Source organism: Molossus molossus, unplaced genomic scaffold (genome assembly GCF_014108415.1).
Source record: "Molossus molossus isolate mMolMol1 unplaced genomic scaffold, mMolMol1.p scaffold_m16_p_17, whole genome shotgun sequence".
Classification (NCBI taxonomy): domain Eukaryota; kingdom Metazoa; phylum Chordata; class Mammalia; order Chiroptera; family Molossidae; genus Molossus; species Molossus molossus.
The window spans coordinates 32,650,914-32,673,942 of NW_023425352.1; the positions used below are offsets into that span (position 1 = coordinate 32,650,914).

The following is a 23,029-nucleotide window of genomic DNA, read 5'->3' on the forward strand; positions in this document are numbered from 1 at the left end:
AACTCAGCAGCTAAGTGCACAGCTATAAAGTAATCAAAGGTACAGTATAGACACGGATTTTTTTTTAATGCAGAGATTACTTAAATCCCTATATATTGGTAGCAATCCATTTTGAAAAAAAAATTTATAAGAAAACAAAATGCCATGTACATTATAAAATCAGCAAACATTTTATTCTTAAGATAAAGATAAAATTACTTTTTAAGTTGTGGATTATTGAAAAAAAATGTTTTCAATAAAACATTTCAATAATGTTTTCAAACATTATTCAAACAGTCAATAAAACATCCGTAAAAGCAATGTTTTTAAGAGATATCTTTAAACAAAGGATGTCATGAAGAACAATCTCTGTGCTTTCTCACAATTAGCACCTTGGTGTTACTGATAAATGACAAAATCCTGGGATAGATGATCACACCTCTGACAGAGCTAGAGAGTTTTCAACTCCATGACAGGTTCAGCTGTCTCCTTCCCTCACTCTTAAACCTATCATAATGACCTGATTATTTTTTTCACCTTCATATTATACAATCCTCACCAAAAAAATCTATCCTCCACAGCTCAGTTATTGAAAGTAATGTTTTCTTTCAATAACTAGGGTATGTTTGGTTGAAAGAACCATAAGGAACCGCCATTCAAAATAACCACCATTTTCCATCATTAGAGTCACTTTCAAGACCAACTTTGGAACAGTGACCCTAGATCAACAGTTAATGAGCACAGTCTGGTTAAGTTCCAAACTACTTCTTACTTTTTATTTATGTATTTATGTGAACAATTTAGCACTGTTATAAGTTAGCTGATAACTGTTTATAGGCAAGGACTACTAAATTAGAAATAAGCTTATTTTATATTGCTTTTTTACTATTACTTAAACATTACTAACACATACTATAGAAATTAATGCAAACATACTACAGAAATAATTATTATTCCTTGTTAAATTATGAACAATTTTCTTTGAAACTGTACCACCAGAATGATCTCTCTGCTTTATTTTTCTTGTTTTTATGTTCCTTCACCAAACCAAAGATCAGACATAACATCCAAATCAAGTGATCAGAGCAAAAGCATGTGGTAAATAAACAAACAAAAGTGCTGAGAGCCTTGAGGCCCAGCAATTTAGTTACTGGAAAATGCAAGCCCTACATTCCAAAAAGTTTATCAACCCTCTTATTTCACAAATAAATCTGTTCTTCTTAAACCCTGCCACCACTACTCAACTATCCTAAATCAAAGGCCTCATGAACTATGACATGAACTCTTTCAAGAGGCTTCTAACTGGTTTCTCTGCCTCCAGTCTAATTCCATCTCAATCCCATCCTCCAAGTTTCCAAAAACATCTACTCAAAAAAAAAACCAACTTTGCTACTCCACTACTTAAAATCACTGACTCCTCACTATCTACAGAATAAAACCCAAATTCTCGAATGCACTGCTTATAGGCCTTCCACCATCTTACCCCAATCTACCCCCTGCCTCACTTCTCACCTTGCCTTGCATCAAGCTTTCTTCTTGAACAACAAATTACTTATACTTTCCTGACTGAAAGGCTTCTCATTTCCATGACTTTGTGCATGCTGACTGTTACTACTGAAGGTCAATATATCTTCTTGTCTCTTGTGGCTATGAACTACATACACCCTCTGTCTACTTTAAACCAGCTAAAAATTTTAATCACCCTTTAAAGCTCAGCTTAGTCATTTTCATCTCCAGAAAGTATTCCCTAAACACCGCCTAATTCTCAGCTTCTTGCACATACTGACTACCAATGCACTTTTCACTATTATTGTGTTTATGTGGTTTCTCTCTTACTGGGGAGTTGTTAAGGGGACTACATTTTATTAATCTATGTAATTCCCAGAATCTAGCATAGTACCCGACACAGTACCCACTCAGTAAGTGTTTCTTAACTGAAATAATTTTATGCTTCTCATCCTTACTCTCTGCGTTACAATGATGTTTCTCTCAGTTCGGGCACAGAAAATCGGATTAAATAGCCCAGATAATAAATACCAATAGAGAGGCCTGTGACCAGAGATTAGACAGAAGGTAAGCCACTCTTCTAGAATGCTTATTTACCCTTGTAGTATCCAAAGCCCACCTAAAGTTGAGATGATTCAAAGAATGTTGGTGGGTATGAGAGTATGACTGTCAAGATACAAAAGAGGGTCAATAGTCACATAAGATACCACTCTTGCTTCTTCTGGTCAGAAAAAACATATACAAAAGCACCTCTAAATCAAGTAGAGGTGTTTGGATATTAGGTTACTCAGTCTATTACGTTATTACCATATATTTTACCATTTCTACTTAAGAAATAACTTGAAGCTTGCAATAAACACCCTAAGGGAAAACCAAAAACCAGTGTTTAAGCATCATCCCATGTACTGAGAAGTTGCTAGTTCAATTCCTGTTCAGGGCACATGCCCAGATTGTGGGCTTGATCCCCAGTAAGGGGGCATGCAGGGGGCAGTCAATCCATGTTTCTCTCTCTCTCTCCCCTTCCTTCCCTCCCTCTCCCTTTCTCTCTAAAATCAATAAAACATATTAAAAAAAAAAAAAAAAGATAGGCTAATCATCTTAGACTAAACTAATTGAATATGAAATTACCTAAATTTGTATTTATGAAACCTTTAAAGGCCACAGTACGTAATGGAATGTTTTAAAGAAAATATCCTAGCTTAATTAAGCATACGAACATTATCCAAAATGCATACAATAAAAACAAGTTTCTAAGGAAAAAAACACCTTATTTTACCAAGTTTCATTTATAGTTCTATATATACATACAGATATAGATAGGTTTAGATAAAGTGATAGGGATCTTTATGATCTGTGGCTATCTAAGCATATCAAAGTTCCTTTTACCCCAGAGCTCCCCTTCCAACTAGCTGAGGCTTAAACTTGCAAGGGCTAGAAATTCTTCTCATACCATATTCTTCCATATATGTTCAAGAGGCCAAATGACCTCCTCTAAGTTCTCAACAATTCATATTTGCACAACAGTAAACTGAATTCAAGAACAGAATAAATAATTTAACATTCTTAGAAAATTAGTCTGTTATTTAAGCCATTTTAAATTATTTTGAATCAAAACATACTTTTTAATGTAATTTATAATGCAGAAAAATAAAGTTAAATTCTTACACTGCTTTGAAATGTGTCTTCCACATGAAATTTTAGGTTCTGAAAGTTGTTAATAGTATCCTCTTTGTGATCAATTATATCTTTCAACTCTTGAATTCTTTGATTCTGCATAAGTATTTTCTTTGGAAAGAAGAAAAATAGCAGTGTTTAGTAAATATATTTAAGGATAACTAAAATACAAATACAATGCAGTTTTAGAACTCTTTCAAAATTTGGGGGGGGGGGGTACATGCCCTTAGCGGGAACCGAACCCGGGACTCTCTGGTCCGCAGGCCAACGCTCCAACCGCTGAGCCAAACCGGCCAGGGCAGAACTCTTTCAAATTTTAAGACTAAGTAAAAATACCAGAGATCACACACTATGCACAGCATGGTATTTTTGTTTTAAAGATAACATGTTTAGCCCGGGCTGGGGTGGCTCAGTTGGTTGGAATGTCATCCCATGCACTGGAAGGTCTCAGTTTTGATTCTAAGGTTTCAGGTTTGATCCCAGGTCAGGGCATGTACGAGAAGCATGTACAGGATATGTACCTCTCTCACATTGATGTCTCTGTGTCTCTGTCTCTCTAAGGTTTCAGGTTTGATCCCAGGTCAGGGCATGTATGAGAAGCATGTACAGGATATGTACCTCTCTCACATTGATGTCTCTGTGTCTCTGTCTCTCTCTCCCTTCCTCCCTCTCTAAAATAAATTAAAATAATGTGTTTATAAAAACAAAGGAAAGAAAAGCAATATAGCCCTGGCCGGTTTGGCTCAGCGGTTGGAGCGTCGGCCTGCAGACCAGAGAGTCCCGGGTTCGGTTCCCATTAGGGGCACGTACCAAAAATAAAAAAATAAAAATAAAAAAGAGAAGCAATATAGCATATTGGGTAAGAGAAATCTGTATTCAGACTCTCTAGGTTTGAATCCTTATTGTTCTACCTTCTACCTGTGGCACCCTGGGCAAGTTATTTAATGTCTCTGTAAAAACCAAAAATAACAGTATCCACATCAGAAAGTTGTTCTGAGATTTAAATGACTTAATATATGCAAAGCACCTAAAAGAATACATAGTAAGTGTTCTATAAAAAAAATATATAAAGTAAATGTCTAAAAGAGCTACCAACCAACTTATTGATTTTTCTCCCTTTTTTGTAATTCAGGAGAAAGATTACAGGGGACTTTTTAAATTTTCTATCTTGTATAGTTTAATATAACTGAATTTTTACAAATAGGATCTACTATTTTTATAACTAGAAAAAAGGTAAAAGGTTAGGAATGGTCTAAACAGTAGCTGTAATGTCTTCTGCTAAGTACATTACTGTGGCTATTTCTTTAAATACTGGGTATTAGACACCAAGATCTTGAGTTATTTATATCTGAGCATATCTTTTTTTTTATCCTCACCCAAGGACATTTTCCCATTTTTTGTTCAGATAGAGTGGGAGGGAGAGAGAAGAGAAACATTGACGTGAAAGGGACACATCGAGTGGCTGCCTCCCGCACGACCCCATCCGGGGTTGGAACAAACTGCAACCAAGGTATGTAGCCTAAGCGGGAACCGAACCTGGGTCTCTCTGGACCACAGGCCAACGCTCTTAACCGCTGAGCCAAACTGGCCAGGGCTATATCCGATCATATCTTCAAGTATTTAGTTCTTCAATAGGATGAATGTAAGTTAAAACAAGACTCATGCCAAAGAAGGTCAGAAAACATCGTAACTTTAGAGTTCTAAATTTACTTCATCTCCATGTATGCTTATAATTTCATATTTAGACCTATCAATGTCAAATCTATCTACAACCATTTGGAATGGTTATCTGATCTAAAGGGAGAAGATGCCAGAGATCTTCAGAATTCTAATGCTGCAAACTACTCAGGCCATATCTCATAATTTAAAATACTCAGTAATGTGAGACAAAATAAATATAGTTTAAATCATATAATCATCACTATGTACCTAGCTAAAAAAAATGACATAGATCTGTATATGCTGATGTATTAATCTCCAAGACATCTTTTAAGGGCATAAAGCAAGACACAGAACCATAATCCCATTTGTGTAAACTCTAACAAATGTGTGTATGTGTATGCATGTATGTGTTATATTATATATATATATATGTAAATATTTTCTGCAAGGGCTGAGATATGAAGGTGAAGATACGTCTTTTTTCAATATTTTAATCAATTCATTTATTACTTTAATTGTGTTTAAAATAAATTTACCTTGTCATAATTCATGCCCCTTCATTACTTATCAAGTTCTTTATCAAGACAAAAATAAAGCTTAAAGTATTACCTCATTAGATTTCTCAAGCTCTTCAGCCAATGAATTTAAGTTAATTTCTGACTCTGCAAAAAAATTAAAATACTGAAAAAAACATCTAAGCACCTAAAATAATATTATCACTAAATAATCACAAAACATAAGCTGCTACAGTAGACAGTTCAAGTAGTGTTATCTTCAGGAAAAAGAATTCTGACAGTATCAGAAGCACACAGCACTCAGCTACTAATTCTATCATCAGAGGGTAATGTTTTTGAAAAATCTACTTTAAACACTCAGAGTAAAAATGAATGACATATGCTAAATAGTAAAATATTTCTAGCATAACTTTAGAGAAGAGAAGGAGCTAGTACCTTTCTGACTGCTTTATAATGTAGAGGCACAACTTACCTATTTTCTTTCTTTTTTAAATCCTCACCTGAGGATATTTTCCCATTTATCTTCAGGGAGGGAGGGAAGGGGGGAGATAGAGGAAGGGTGGAAAGGGGGGAGATAGGGAGAGGGAGAGAGATAGAGAGGAAGGGGGGGAGAGAGAGAGGAAGGGAGAGAGAGAGAAAAAAAAAGAGAGAGAGACATCAACTGGCTGCCTCCCACACAACCCCAACCAGGGCCGAGGACTGAACTACAACCGAGATATGTGATCTTGAACAGAATAGAACTCTTTGGTCCATGGGCCGACGCTCTAACCGCTGAGCCAAACCGTCCAAGGGCCTTCTTTTAAAATAAACATATATATATTCACGTGCACACACACACAATTGATTCAGAGAGAGGAAAGGAGAGGGAAAGAGAAATAAAAACATAGATGAGAGAGAAACATCAATTGGCTGCCTCCTGCACAGCCCCTACTGAGGGTCGAGCCTGCAACTAAGGCATGTGCCCTGAACAGGAACTGAACCAGCAACCTCCTGGTGCATGAGAAACGCTCAACCAACTTAGCCACACTAGATAAGCTTACCTGCTATTTTCTACCTATCTTGTTTCAAAGAAAAGGGCACAGTATTTCATCTAACTCTCTTGAAACCCAGATATGATCATCAGAGCTAGAATAAAGCATCAATCTAACAGACTTCTTGAGACCTCTCACAAGAGTCACTCTATCCCAATCTTGCAAGCCAAGAGTAGACTTTACTACTGAATGAATTCATTAAAAATATGGAAGAGTTCATAAACAATAAAGAACAAAATTTACAGCTTTACAACTTCCCATGAGATTTCTTAATTTGCTCATGAACTAATACTAGTTTTTTTTTTGAGAAGTCCATTTTCTAATAATATTAATATAAAACTAAATAAAAGCAAACATATATTTTAATAGTAAATTACTATAAAGACATAAAAACGGTAAAATACTAACTATGTTAATCCAATCAAATAATTTTCTGGTCACTATGGTAAGTAAGTTGCATAAATCTCTTCTACTGTCTTGGCCAATGGCTCAGTTGGTTAGAGCATTGTCCTATACACCAAAAACGTTGCATGTTCGATTCCCAGTCAGGGCACACACATACCCAGGTTTCGGGTTCAATCCCCGGTTGGGGCATGTACGAGTATGAGGCTGTTTCTCTCTCACATTGATGTTTCTCTCTATCTCTATCCCTCTCTCTTCCTCTCTCCCTAATATCAATAAACATATCATCAGGTGAGGGTTTAAAAGAAAAAGAGCTCTTATACTAACCAGCTGTCTTTTTATACATTTATATCATCCAAGTATGAGTAAAATACAGCTACTTACCATTTTCTCTCTTTTTTAACTCTTCCTGGGTTTTGATTAATTCTTCTTTGGTTTTAGCTAATTCAGCTTTAACTTGATTAAACTTTATTTCTAAACAAGCAATAGCTTCCTGGGGGTCAGCAAGAGATGCAATATATAAGTGAGCAATTTCAGCCTGTTTCTTAATATCAGTGACATCATCTTGAAGAGAATCAATAATATCTTCAATTCCTACATAATTATGTGCTTCCTAAAAATAGCAAAAACCACATGCCTAATGTTAACAGTGGCTTTCACTCTTACAGTGAGATACCATCTGATTTAGACAGTTTTAAAAATACATAGCAAAAAAATTAACAACTTGAAATCATTTAAAATAAATTATATCAAGTATTTCCAATTATGAAAAAGTTGTGTTCTATTATTCATTTTCTGTTTTATGGAACATGAGACATAGATCCCCATTCAAAACAATGTTGTAAACTATGGTAACATCATACAACAATTATGATTATCTAGTTGTTATACTTTCAGTTATAATAATGAGTCTTCAAAGGTTTTGTTGGGACAACCAAGAAACAAAGCTCCCTTTTCCCAGCTTAGACCAAGACCCAAACCATTTCAGGAACACAATGACAGTTTTTGACAGCAAGAGCCTGGACATCACCAACACAGGCCCCCAAACTGAGTAATTAAAAAATGAAACAAGCCCTGGCTGAGTGGCTCAGTTGGTTGGAGCACTGTCCTGTGCACCAAAAGGTGGTGGGTTCTATTCCCAGTCAGGGCATATGTAGGAGGCAGCCAATCGATGTTTCTCTGTTTCTCTCTCCCCTCCATCTTCTAAAATCAACAAAAATAAAACAACAAATAACCTCAAAGGGATGTGATCAATTTCAGCTTCAGTGGAAACAGCAGAAAAGAATAATGTTTCTTCAATAGTAGGAAATGGTTAGTTGTCTAGCAAAAGCTATCCTTTTTATATATAAACATTTTTTGTTTTAATCAGGGCAGTAAGTAAATGGCCCCATTAGGTCCCTTATAACTTTAAAATTCTTTAAGTTTAAGACAAATCTGAGAAGAGTATCCCACGATCAGACCAAAGGGAACCTACCTACCTACAATCAACACGACTCAAGCAACACCAAAATGAGATACAAATGTAAGAGATACAAATTTTCCAAGTCCAAAGCTATATTTAAGTTATGTGTGTTTACATTTCTAACAAATAATACTTAATTATAAAAAGCTATGCCCAGCCAGTGTGGCTTAGTAGCTGAGCTACATAGTAAGTCTTTTAATTCTAAAATACATTAATGTTTCACATCATTTAATTGACGTGGTACATTAAATCCTGGTACCAAAATCCTCAACAGATTTCATACTTCAGTTAACATACTTTGGTTTCAACTTTCATTGCACAATCTTGATTTACTGGTTCTTCCTGAGGGTCAGTTTTACCAACCAAATCTTTGAAGATGGCCAAACGACATTCAGCATTTTCTTCTAATATCTCTCGTTCCTGACGGAGTGTTTCCCTGCAGAACAAATGAATCCCATTAACAATGAATAAAGGACTATCTTGTGTTTTGTTTTAAATTTCTAAGATTAAGAACATTATAAATTAAAATAAGATTTAAGTAATTATCCATGTATAATTCAGAATCATCATGGAGATTAATAACAGCTATTTTTAAGCCTATAAAGTGAGAATTCAGAGACTTCCGGTCAAGATGGCAGGTAGGTAAACGTGGTATCGCGTCCTCCCACAACCACATCAAAGTTACAACTACAGAACAACCATCATTCAAAACCGCCTGAAATCAAGCTGAATGGAAGTCCTACAACTACGGAATTAAAGCAGGAGCCACATCCAGACTGGTAGGAGGGGCAGCGGCGCGAGGGGCAGCAGCAGCGGTGGTGGTGGCGGCGCCACGGGCTGCCCTCACACCCAAGTGTGGCGGATAAAAATCAGGAAGCTCCCATGGCTGGGAAGGTCCTTCCTGAGGACTGAGGGGTCCCCGTCCCACACCAGGTGCCCTGCTCAGGGTTCCAGTGCCAGGAAGAGAATCCCATAACTTCTGGCTAGAAAATCCAGCGGAAACTGAGGCTCAGGGAAGCTGAAGCGGCTGGAGCCCCAGGCAGCTCCCTAAAGGGCCCACGCACGGACTTATCAGACTCTCTCCCTCTAAGCTTGGAGGGGAGGCAGCTCGAGGGGCACCAGAGACACACAGGGAAGAACTGAGCTGTTTGGCACTGGAGCGAGGGCTGGGGAGGGGGCTTTCTCTGGGACAGATGTGCTGTCAGAGGCCTTTGTTCCTTTGGTGAGCCCTTCCCTGGGGCGGCAGACAGCCACCATATCTGGAACTCCAGCAACCTGGCTCACACTGGTAGCCCCGCCCTGCTGACTCCCTGAGGCCCTGCCCCGCCCCACCCAACTTTCAAGCCCACCCAAGCTGTTGCCACTTGCTTAACCATAGGATTGGCCTGTCTTGGATCCTGCTTCAGGTTTTTCCTAAATTCTTTCAAACGAGCAGCATCTGGTCTCAGCAAGCCCCATACCTCTTATTAAGTAATACACTGAAACAAACACAGGGAGGCAGTCAAAATGAGGAGACAAAGAAACAGGTCCCAAATGAAAGCACAGAACAAAACCCCAATAAAAGAACTAAGGGAAATGGAGATAAGCAACCTAACAGATACTGAGTTCAAAATACTGCTTATAAGGATGCTCAATGAACTTAGTGAGAATCTCAGTGAAGTTAGGGAGGGCCTCAAGAGCATTGAAAAGGACCAGTTAGAAATCATGGATACACAGTTAGAATTGAAGGAGGCATTAACTGAAATAAAGAATAATTTACACAGCTTCAATAATAGAGTATGTAAATCCAAGGAGCAAACCATCGATTTGGAATATAAGGAAGCAAAAAACCCCCAATCAGAACAGCAAAAAGAAAAAAGAATCCAAAAAAATGAGGAGAGTGTAAGGAGCCTCTGGGACAACTTCAAGCGTGCCAACATTTGCATCTTGGGGGTGCAGGAAGAAGAGAGAGAACAAGAAATCGAAAACCTGTTTGAAACAATAATGGCAGAAAACTTTCCTAACTTGGTGAAGGAAACAGACATACAAGTCCAGGAAGCACAGAGAGTCCCAAACAAGATGAACCCCAAGAGGCCCACACCAAGACATATCATCATCAAAATGCAAAAGGTTCAAGACAAAGAGAGAATCTTAAAAGCAGCAAAAGAAAGGCAGCTAGTTACCTACAAGGGAGTTCCCATTAGGCTGTCAGCTGATTTCTCAAAAGAAACTTTGCAGGCCAGAAGGGAGTGGCAAGAAATATTCAGAGTGATGAAAACCATGAACCTACAACCAAAATTACTCTATCCTGCAAAGTTGTCATTTAGAATCGATGGACATATAAAAACTTTCCCAGACAAGAAAACGTTAAAGGAGTTCATCACTACCAAACCGTTATTATATGAAATGATGAAGGGTCTTTTTGAAGAAAAAGATAAAAGGTATGAACAAACAAAATGGCAATGAATACATATCTATCAACAATGGAATCTACAAACAAAACAAACAAGCAGAACAGAAACATTCTCATAGATGCAGAGAACATTTTGTTGGTTGCCAGCTGGGAGGGGGGTTGGGGGAATGGGTGAAAAAGGTGAAGGGATTAAGAAGCACAAATTCATTGCTAGACTGACAAACCTCAAAGGGAAAGGGGTTGGGGGGGTTGGAAGAAATAAACCAAAGAACTTATATGCATAACCAATGGACACAGACAATAGTGTGGGAAAAGGTGGGAGGGGGGCGGGAGTGGGGAGGAGGGGGTCAATGGGGGAAAAATGTGGAACATCTGTAATACATTTTACATCCAACAATAAAGATTTGAAAGAAAAAAAAAAAAAAGTGAGAATTCAGAAGCCACCTAATATAGAATAAGTTTTAAAAAATTAAAGTGAATAAAAACCTCAATTTTCAGAACATGAAAGAAATAACTTACTTAAAGTCAGCTTCTCGTTGAGCCAAATACTGAGTGAACTCCTGTGTAACTTCTTCACGAATTCTAAATTCCAATGTTAACTTTTCTTTTCTTTCATTTACCAGTTTTATTTTCAAGTCTTCTATTAAATCCAACAGTTTCTAAAACATACAAATATTAAAATTCTAATAAAAGAATATATCCCAAGAGAAATATTGTCCAAATATTCAAAATAAAACTTTTCATTTAGTAAATTGTAATTATGCATCTTTTTAACAGTGATAATATTCTCACTGAAAAGTATTTGCAGAGATTCATTAATCTGAAAAATCAGGTGGACCATTTCAAATTTCAGAAAGACTTTGAGTAACTGAAATGTCTCACTGCCTACTATACCAAGAAAAGAAAGGAAAGAAAAATTTGAGCATCTATTATCCCTCACCAGTGAACTGCTTTGGGGAATTAATATTTGATTTCATTCAATCCACACAATTTTCTGTGAGCCTGGTAGTAGCATCTACATTTCCTGGCTGGGGAAAGTAAAGACCAGGTCTGTAGTAAATGCTTACAGTTGGGTTTAAAATTAGTCTGTCAAAATCTAAAGCCTAAATGTTATATAGAGCAGTTACTAAGTACCCCAAAACACTTTCCAAAATGGCAAAAAAAGATGTTACATAAACTTATGCTTACATAAACTATCCAAGTGTGAGCAACAACTCTATAGTCTTTGAACATAAATGTATAATCATGTAATATGGACAAAGAATAAAGCAGTTAACACTTGACACGGCCAAAAAGTTTGTAATAAAATAAATCATAGAATTAAGATAGCCTGATAATCTTCTGTCCTGATTAAAGTTTCTCAACAATACGTTAACTCTCTCAAGTCCATGGATCTTTCAATGTCCCACTTTCATATTTGAAAATACTTTTATAGATATCCTGACTTTGAAATTCCACTTCCAAGAACTTATACTGAGAAAATAAGTATATAACATGACCCAGTGTTTTGGTTGTTAAGCATGGTTATGACAGCATTGTTGTTTGGTAGCAGTAGTTGTGTTTAAATTTTAAAAAGTAGAACCCAACTCCGTAATTACACAGAAGAGATTAGTTCAATTATTGTACCATCAACTACTATAATAATGATGGCTTATATTTTACAATTCATGCTTTTCACATTTTAAAATAAAAAAAAAATGTTATAAAACAGATGTATGGTAAAAATCCATTAAGTAGTAGATTAGAAAGATCTTTATATTTTCCCATCTTTATCCTCTTCCAGGTTCCACCATGATTACATAATACTGTCATAATTTTAAACAACCACATAGTTTCCCACTGTTTAAAATAGTAAACAGTGATTACAGAAGAAGTACTGTGGGAGATTTAGAAAAATCTGCATGAATGTGGGAATACCTTGGGAAGAAAATTGGTTTATCTTAATAATTCTCAACATTTAGATTTTTATCATTGTCAGTATCTGATAAAGATTTTGCTGAAAAAAATTCTGGCTACTTATTCTAAATAAATTGTAAGTCTAAACATTCCAATCAATGTTTTATAACAAATTTCAATGTTCCCAATCCTTCAATTAAAATACTAATATAGCCCTGGCCAGTTTGGCTCAGCAGTTAGAGTGTCCGCCTGCGGTCCGGAGAGACCCGGGTTCGGTTCCCGCTAAGGGCACGTACTTCAGTTGCAGTTTGTCCCCGGCCCTGGTTGGTCGTGCGGGTGGCAGCCACTCGATGTGTCCCTTCACGTCGATGTTTCTCTCTCTCTCTCCCTTCCTCTCTCTCCCTCCCACTCTATCTGTACAAAAAATGGAAAAAATATCCTCAGGTGAGGATAAAAAAAAAAAAAATACTAATATAAAGCTTGCAAAGCCTAATCATTTTCATTTTTAAAATTAGAAAGAATTGCCCTGGCTGGTTTGGCTCAGCAGTTACAGTGTCAGCCTGCAGACCAAAGGGTCTCAGGTTTGATTGATGGTCAAGGGCACATACCTGAGTTGCAGGTTTGATCCCTGGCCCTGGTGGGTGTTGTGTGGGTGGCAATCAATCAATGTTTCTCTCTCTCTCCCTCTCCCCGGCCCACCTTCCACTCTATCTAAAAATTAATGAAAAATTATCCTCAGGTGAGGATTAACAACAAAAAAGAAAATTAGAAAAAACTTTGATGAAATTTTTATTTTATCTATCAACATTATAAGATATGCATTTCCACTATCTATTATAAACTCTAATCCATTAACTGTAGCATCATTTTCCTTAGTAAATTCAGAAATACTGGTAACATTTCAAGTTTAATTGACACTATATATAAACATCAGCTTTAAGATAAGTACGTACTAAAACAGGACTATTAATGGCTGTTTGTCACTGAGGGAAATACTAAACTACAGAAGCCCAAGGTAAGCGAGGTCCAATCACAGTGACCAGACAACTGGAACTAGTAGCATCTGCAGTTTTCATTCTCATTTCCAAAACAGGTGCAAGGATGGCTTTCAAGGACACTGAAGTAAATTATTAAAATTAGTATTTAACCCAATACAGTGTCCATCTACTTGGATTTCTATGGTCCAAAAGAATACTATGATGTGAGATGTTAACACCATTAAAGCACATCCATGAACACAAGGTTACTGTATTTGGACAGAGGCTATTAAACCTTAATTATGTAATTTTAAGATAACCAAGCAATTTGTTTTTGAGGAAATACTGGGTAGACATTTTGAGCTATGTATTTAACAGTGCAAAGTAAAAGTTTGATGTAATATACAAAAATCATTGGGCAAAAAGATATTGAGGAACAAAATATGCACATGGTCTTGAAATATGATCCCACAGATGATATTCTTTTAAACCAGAGAGATCTGAAACACAATACCTTAATGAAGTGAGCAAAACAACATTAGCAAGAACAGGAAAATTAGACATTATGTGGCTCCTGATGTGATGCAATGGGAAATTCACAACTTCACCTATATAACAAGCTTGCCTAAAGTGTTAAAACTGGATCACAAGGAACTAATCAAACAAATCCAGATTGGGGGTAATCTAAGACAACTGGACTCAATTTTTCAAAAATATCTATGCTATATTATATTAGAGATAATTAAAGAAACATGACAATCAAAAGTAATGAGTTAAGTTTAGTTGTAGACGAAAAAAAGTGGCTATAAAGGACATATTGGACTCACTAGAGAAATTTCAATGTGGACAGTATAACAGATATTATTGTATCAATACTAAAATGCTTAGGTATGAAAATGGTCTGTGATCATGAGGGAAATATCAATGTTCTTAGGAATATATGCTGAAGTAGATATAAGGTATCATTATAACTGAATCTTGCTTTCAAATGGTACAGGAAAAAAAAGTGTATTCAAATACTTGAGAATTAAAGCAAATATAGTAAAATTTTAACAAATGGCAAATCCAGGTGAAGTGTAAATGGATATTCATTGTACTCGTCCTCTTGTAGATTTTAAACTTCTTTAAATATAAAATTGAGAAATAAAAAATTTAGTGTTATTGGAAGAGAGGGAGCCTTGCATATTAACTCTAACTTCAGAATAATAATAAGCCAAGCTTAGAAGTATGAGTTAATACATACTCTCTTCTCCTCATGGCTAATGGAAGCCTTGTCTTCCTCTAGTGTTTTATTTAGATCTTCATCAGTAAGTTGAGTCTCCACATTTTGGTTTTCTTCAGCTACTTCTAGATCCTCAACCAAATCTTCATCTTCCACCAGATCTTCCAGACTACTTTCCCATGAAATTGTAGATCTTTTTACATTTAATATTTTATTATCTGAATTATTAATGTCTGATGGCATATCTTGAGAAGATTTGACAGGTCCATATAATTTCTCTTGAGAGGAATTTAAAGTGTCTGGAACACAAACCTGTTAAAATATCCAATGTGACTTTTAATACAGAAAGGCAAGAATTAGAACTGTCCACTAAAAAATAATTTTATAAATATTAAGCCAAATAACAACTAGAGTGTTTAAAATAAAACCAAGGCAAACAAATATTCAAGAAGAAATTGGCACCCTTAAATGAGCATTCTGATAACAAAAAAGCTAATTACACATTATACTACAGGTAAATTTACTGGGTTAGGTTGTTAGTACTACTCCTAGCAGGGGGCAACCCGATTAGCCATAAATAAACCAGAATGGAAAAGCCTACAATTCACTGCAAGAATAGTACTCATACTTTGTAACAGGTGTCTATGATTAACACTTATTACTGAGGTCATTTCAATCCTAGCAGGGGTAACTTTTCAATCTTTACCCACATCCTCCTCCTTGGTAAAACATTTACATTTTTAATTTTCAATTATAATCTTAGATTTGGTTATAAGAGCAAAAAATATTGGCTATTCCAAGAAAAATATCATTAATATTTCAATAATAAGAGATTTAATAGATTCTGCAGAAGTTTGAATATATTTACTTTTTGTGCAATGGCTGAGAACTTCAACACATTGAGTGTTTCGTCATAGGCAAAACAGCATTGGCTAATGTTGACAATCATACATATCTTCCCTTTACCATGAAAAAAACTTTGAAAATAGTGGGTCAGTTTACTCTCCCGGAAAGGCACATGCTGTTGAAACCTATGGAAAAAATTTCAAATAATTATAAGTTAAAACAAATTCCATGAAGTCAAGATGCTGATAAATTTTACAAAGGAATAATTCACCTAGCTATCATGGACTAAATTCTAGGTTAGTGATTACTTCTGTCTGTAAAAGTCATTTTCTGTTTATGCTGTTTTCTTTAAATACTACTACTGCCCTGGCTGGTTTGGCTCAGCAGTTAGAGCACTGACTTGTGGACCAAAGGGTCATGGGTTCGATTCCCAGGCAAGGGCATATACTTGGGTTGCAGGTTCAATCCCCAGCCTGGTTGGGATTGTGTGGAGGCAACTAATTAATGTCTCTCTCTCTTTCTCTCTCCCCACTCTACCTAAAAAAAAAAAAAAATCAATAGAAAAATGTCCTCAGGTGAGGACTAACCAAATAAATAAATACTACAAATAATAATAATACTCATAATTATAACACATTAGGTAAAATGTTAAGAAAGTCACACAAAACTGGATTGTGTTCTTTAGTGTAAAGCAGTTACAAAATATATGCCATGAAACACCTTAACTAGATAAAAATAATGATGACTGAGAATTTACTCAGCCTAAAAGGTTCATTAATGCAAAAATCTATCACATCTAGAAGAACACAATGTAAGAATAAAGGGATTTTAGAGAACCCTATGGTGTAAAGTGCCTATTGATATATATTTGCTATGAAAAATATTGTGAGCCCTGGCCGGTTTGGCTCAGTGGTGAGAGCGTCAGCCTGCGGTCTAGAGAGACCCGAGTTCGGTTCCCGCTAGGGGCACGTACCTCAGTTGCAGTTTATCCCTGGTCCTGGTTGGGTCATACGGGTGGCGGCCACTCGATGTGTCCCTTTCACATCAATGTTTCTCTCTCTCTCTCTCTCTCTCTCTCCTCTTCTCTCTCTCTCTCTCTCTCCCTCCCTCCCTCCCACTCTATCTGAACAAAAAAAATGGAAAAAAGTCCTCAGGTGAGGATAAAAAATATATATATATTGTGGTTATTTCATGAGTCACTAGCATGTACTAACACTTTTTTATTTCTACCATTTTTTTAACCCTAGATTTGAGTATTTTATTTATTTTTTATTTTAGAGAGAGGAAGGGAGAGCGAGACACAGAGAGAAAACACCCACATGAGAGGAAAAATATCAATCAGCCACCACCCCCACACACCCCAACTAGGGACCCAACCAGCAACCTGGGCATGTGCCCCAACCTGAAACTAAACCCACCACCCTCCAATGCACACACTCCAATCAACTGAACCACACTGGCCAGACATCCTCTGAGTATTTTAATTGTAATCTATACATTGGCATTATATAAGGAGCAGGTTAAAAACAACCAAAATTTTCTAAAACTAGTGAAGTTGAAAGCTTAAGTATTATAATACTTAATATGCTAATAACACTTTCAGCAACACTTACTTTGACTTTTCACTGTTCTTCAAAGCATTAATACACTTTCCCAGAGTCAACAAAGACGTGTTGATATTCCCAGTCTCTCTTAACCTTTCACCTTCATTCTGTGTCCTCATGCTTCGTTCTGAACCAGCAAGATCACATAAAGACAATCTGAATAAACGAACAAAAAAATCTTTAAAAGTTCTTCAAAACAAAACAATTAAAAATAACTACAATATGAAAAATGCTCAACTTACTCACTGACTCTCATTACATGAGGCATTTCAGAATTTTCAATCTGTAATATTCGAATAGTGAATATGCTGTGACTAAAAGAAATATACAAAGATCAAGTGTTACGTCTCATTTTAATTTCTGTATTCTAAACAGGAGCATAGCATCTAAATCAATATCTATTTATATCCTAATACTAACCATAGCTTCAGCACTAGATTTTCTAATTAACTGCCAGATATTATCATCCAGTGTTCCACTACCATCTATATTCCCTATGGTCTAAAACAAGTATCTTATCTTTCATTTAGCCCCAAATCTCTTGAACCTACTCCTTCTCTTAACACTCAACTTCTAATCTAATCATTGTAAAGTCTCCATTTGCTCATTATTAGTTAAAATAGTATTATGTAAAGCTAATCTTCTTTAAATATATACCTAAAGCAAAGCATCTATCTGGCCTAATATGGGCTTATCTGGATCATATATTATCTTCATAACAAACTGAGTATGAGGGTTCTTTCCCACTTAAAAAAAAACCTGTTTTAAATATCTCATTCCTTAAACATATTTCCTTTTGTCTCTCATCCCCCAATACCTCCCTTCAAAACATCCAATTTTTTCTAAATGGTTCATTAACAATCTTTTTTTATTTTAATGTGTTTTCATTGATTATTTTTTTTCCTGAGACACAGAGAGAAATAAAGAGGGAGGGAGAGGTAGAAACATTAATGAGAGAGAAACATCCATCAGCTGCCTCCTGCACACTAGGGATCGAGCTGCAACCCAGGCATGTGTCCTAACCGGTAACTTCTTGGTGCATAGGATGACATTCAAGCCATTGAGTCACACAGGTCAGGCAAAACATCCTATTTTTAATCCCTTGAGATTCTCTCTTAACAGTATGCACATAGTGTTTGTGTTCATGGGGTAAATGGAAAAGACACAAAGCAAAGTCCTGCATTATAGGTAACTCTTAACACGTTATGCTCAGATAGTCACATAAAGAAAGTAAAAATACCTCAGAGACTTCATGCAAATTAGTAAATGTGTTGTGAGAACAAGAAATAGCACTGACAGTTTTATGTGTTTAGCACTCTTAGTTTACAGAATGTTTTTATGCCTATGAATTTATTTAACATATCAGAAAACCTACTGCCCACTTTAAATTTCAATTAGTTGTATTTACATTAGCACAGAATAGCCTGGGTGTTTCAGGCTTACCCCATAGGTTTTATTCCTTACCTTCTACTAGAAGCATTGTTCATTTTTGTGAAGGCAACACTCTGGTGCTTTATGCCTAGTTTTAAAAGTCTATACGCTTCTTTGGAATCAGACACTTGAACCCATTGTAGATCTTTAAAAATAAAAAGGACACATATCAATTAATAAAAACCCAGCATTGGTTGTATAATGTAATCTCACTGAATATTTGTAATCTCTTTTCCCAAAGACATTTAATGTAATCTTTATTTTAATAACATGCCCTAGGTGGAGTCAACTCAGCTATTCCATATTCCACTAGAAAAGTGGTACACAAAATAAGAATATTTTAATAATCTTCCAATATTTAAGTTATACAAACATGCAAAGTATGTTCTTTTATAGTCACCCAAAAGAAAAATTAAAACACAGGTAAGCCTGGCGGGTATGGCTCAGTGGACTGAGCATCATCCAATGGACTGAGATCCCGGTTCCATTCCCATTAAGGGCACATGCCTGGGTTGCAGACTTGATCTTCAATAGGGGGTGCGCAGGAGGCAGCCAACTGATGTTTCTCTCTCACATCAACATTTCTCTCTCTCTCCCTAAAGGAAAAAAAGAATCAACAAAAATATTTTTAAAAATCAATAAAAAAATAAAAACAGGTAAGATTCCTTAGAATTAGACATCCAGGGAAAAAAAAGGAAACAAACCACAGTACATATTAAACCTACAAAACTACCTAGCTGTGAAACATTCCAGATTACAACTCATTAATGACTCATAAATCAAATTTATTTAGTCATCACCAGCATGTTATAAAAATGAAGTAGATGCCCTGACTGTGTTGTTCAGTGGTTAGAGCATTGGCCTGAGCACCAAAGGATTGCAGGTTCGATTCCTGGTCAAGGGCATGTACCTGGGTTGCAGGTTTCATCCCAGCCTCGGCTGGGGCGCATGCAGGAGGCAGCCAATCAATGTGTCTCTCTAACATTGATGTTTCTCCCTCTCCCTCTCTTCCACTCTCTAAAATCAATGGAAAAAATATCCTCAGGTGAGGATTCATACAAAAAAATGAAGGAGAATATAGAAAACATCAAAGTGCATTCCTAGTAGTAAGGATAAGTATAATTAATAAAACTTCTGAGTCATAAGTATATATACATATATTTATACAGAGGTACTGGGTCACCATGTTATTATGTATGTATCTCCTACTGCGAGTAGTGGTTTAAAAGGGTTGGAAAGATACCATGTGGAAGAATAGACACATCTCTGAATCCCCAAAGTTTAGACACTTTTACAAAGCAACAGAATAATGTGAATATCAACACACACAGCTTTCCCCATCCTTAAAAATTCAATCAATGATACTCAAATAAACACGATCCTTACTAAAATAAACCTATATTCAGGTTTAATTAACATACCAAATATATTTGCAAAGTACATACTTCACTTATTATCTTAATGTTAATTATTAGTAATAAAATTTTCCATTTCTAGTTTCCTTTATATAGCTAATGACAAAGCCTAGAAAGGAACTTCAGAGCAATAAAAAAAAAAAAAAGTACAATTAGTATACCTTTTATAAAAGAATAGCCCTTTACATCTTGGGAAAGGCGTAGCATCTTTCTCTTCTGGAACTTGGATGACACAGGAACAAACAAGTCATAAATATATTCATTATAAATCTCAAAGAAAGAAACCCACAGAGAAAATTTTATATTATTATCCATATTCAAGCTAGCTTGTTCACAATCTTTCATGGATTCTTCAAACTCTGAGATATTCAAAGAGTTTGTTAAACTTCCTACAGAAAATAAAAGAAGATAATCACAATTAAGCAATTAACCAAAAAATAAGAAAACAGATCAAGACTCCTATATTTCAAAAACTAAGTATCCTTAAATCTTTTGACCAACAATGTTAAATAAGTTTTGGACCAGGGCAGATATAAATAATATTTGTTTTAACCAAAGTCTGGCTTCCTCTTATCTTTTCTTTTTGAAAATATACCAATGAACTAAACTGAAATTAAATGTAAAGGACAAAAATAGAATAGTGTCTACCTTGAATTTAACATGAAAGTTACAACCAATGAAATATGTATCTGTGATATTAAATCCAAATAAAACTTTATAGTAACTGACATTTTATATAATTATGTACTATTTTCCAAGTATTATTATGTCATTGAAGAAATTAAATCACAAGTTTTTCAAAATTTAAAAGCTTTTAAATATATTTTTCATAATCAACATTTTAAAGGTGAGAAAGAAACCTTACCATAAAGACTATCATAATTGTCATTCTGCATAACAACCTAAAACAGAAAGATTTCAGAAGTTAAAAACCATTTTTAGTTAAGATTAAGTAACCAGTATATTAATTACCTATCCAAATAAGTCAACAACCAAATCACCACCCTTCATCTACTTAATTCAATGACTTCTGTCCATTAAATTTTTTTTTATTGACTTGAGAGAAAGAAAGACAAAGACTGAGATTTGTTGTTCCACTAATTTATATATTCATTGCTTGCTTCTTATATGTGCCCTGATCAGGGATCGAATCCAAACCTTGGGAGTATTAGGATGACACTCTAACCAACTAGACTGCCCAGCCAAGGCCTATTAATTTTTTTCCTAGTTAAATAATATTTTCACAAAGGAAATATGGGAAACTACAGTAGAGTATTAAAAAGAGTATCCTATATAATCCCTGCCATTCCGGGGCAATCACTATTAATATTTCAATACATTCCCATTTATTCTTTTCTCCAAACTTACTGCACTGTAACCTTTTTCTCTCTATAATCAGCATTTATTTATAAACATTTACTGGCTGCATAACTGAATAAATATAAAATGACTTAATTATTCCATTATTGAACATTTATACTATTTACAAGGGTGTGTCATTAAAAATAATAAGATAAATATCTTACTATATTACTTTTTATTCTGTATGCTAATAATTTCCTTAGGATATATACCTAAATCTTTTTCTTTTTTAATATTTCTTCTCTATTGATTTCAGAGAGAAAGGAAGGGAGAGGGAGAGATAGAAACATCGATGAGGGAGAATATCGAATGGCCCCTTCCTACATGCCTCCCACTGGGGATTGGGTCCACAATCTGAGCATGTGCCCTGACCAGGAATTGAACAGGCGACCTCTTGGTGCATGGGTCGACACTCAACCAGTAAGCCACACCAGCAGGGCTATTTAACATTTTTAATTTCATAGGAAAAAATCTTATTTTGTTTTAAATAGATAACAGGAAAATTTTTTTCATTATTAATGATTAATTTTCTCTATTATCTATGAAATTATCTACCAATCTCCATAATTTCTGTTAAAATACTATTTTACTTTCACAGACCATAATCATAAACTCTGAATTCCACTAATAAACAACTTTTTACTACCTTGAAACCCTGAGTTATAAATGTCTTAAAAAAGAAAATCCCCACCATATTTTGGTAATATTTATAAAAACTATTGATAATTTTTAATAATCCCGAATAGGATAAATATCCGAAAACAAAATCTAGAAGGAAGAGGAGAAATAGACAAAAAGAAAAAAAAGAGGTAAAAACATAACCTAATAGATACATGAATTGAGGTAGTAAGAGACTTAAAATATATTAAATGAAAGAGCAAGTTAAAGAACATGTGTATAGTAAAACCTCATTTTTGTTTAAAAGACTATATCCTACATACAAAGATATATACTACTACATATATGGCTGTATTTGTGTGTGTATATATATGTACAGACATACACAGGGGTGAGCAAAAGTAGGTCTACCATTTTAAGTATGCAAATCAGCTTATTCTTTATTATTATGTACTATTAAATTATGCATTTGTATTACAATGTATTTGTATTACCTACTTTTGACCACCCCTGTATAGAAAGCTCTGTGTATAGATTTTGTAATACAGAAAAAAAGATCATAAAGGGTATTTTTCAATCTGTTAATGGTAGTTTTTTCTTCAAAAGTGAAATTATAAGAAATTTTCACATTTTATTTTTTCATATTCCTTTCTTAGATTTTGTGTATACATATTACTTTCAATTTTTTTTAAACTTTTAATCATTACATAGTAAGTACAATGCTGTTTCTACACGAAAAGATTTCAGAACCATTTACATTTCTTTTGTTTAAACATTTCTGCTGTTTGTACAATGTAAAACAAGAGATGTCTTCAAACAAGCTTGTAATACTTTTCTCAAAAAGAAAAGACAAGCCCTGCCTGGTTTGGCTCAGCGGTTAGAGTGTTGGCACACGGACCAGAGAGTCACAGTTTCAATTCCAGTCAAAGGCACATACCTCAGTTGCAGTTCATCCCAGGCCCTGGTGTGGGTCATATGGAAAGCAAACAGTCAATGTGTCCCTCTCACATCAATTCTCTCTCTCTCTCTCCCTCC

General features: G+C 35.3%; 1 protein-coding gene across 12 annotated transcripts in view; it reads right to left on the bottom strand.

Moving 5' to 3' along the window:
* Positions 1–23,029, bottom strand: part of KIF20B (kinesin family member 20B) — a 101,824-nt gene that overhangs the window by 70,395 nt on the left and 8,400 nt on the right. For 6 of the 12 annotated variants that reach the window (XM_036265281.1, XM_036265274.1, XM_036265276.1 and 3 more), the window contains exons 7-18: positions 20,880–20,916; positions 20,176–20,403; positions 18,633–18,744; positions 17,411–17,482; positions 17,178–17,324; positions 15,587–15,749; positions 14,740–15,030; positions 11,143–11,282; positions 8,529–8,667; positions 7,154–7,382; positions 5,431–5,483; positions 3,151–3,270 (exon numbers count right to left, since the gene is read on the bottom strand). In XM_036265281.1, coding sequence (XP_036121174.1) covers positions 3,151–3,270; positions 5,431–5,483; positions 7,154–7,382; positions 8,529–8,667; positions 11,143–11,282; positions 14,740–15,030; positions 15,587–15,749; positions 17,178–17,324; positions 17,411–17,482; positions 18,633–18,744; positions 20,176–20,403; positions 20,880–20,916 — 1,731 coding nt within the window. The remainder of the gene's footprint in view (positions 1–3,150; positions 3,271–5,430; positions 5,484–7,153; positions 7,383–8,528; positions 8,668–11,142; positions 11,283–14,739; positions 15,031–15,586; positions 15,750–17,177; positions 17,325–17,410; positions 17,483–18,632; positions 18,745–20,175; positions 20,404–20,879; positions 20,917–23,029) is intronic. The other 6 variants (XM_036265283.1, XM_036265280.1, XM_036265285.1 and 3 more) reach the window with 5 other exon arrangements.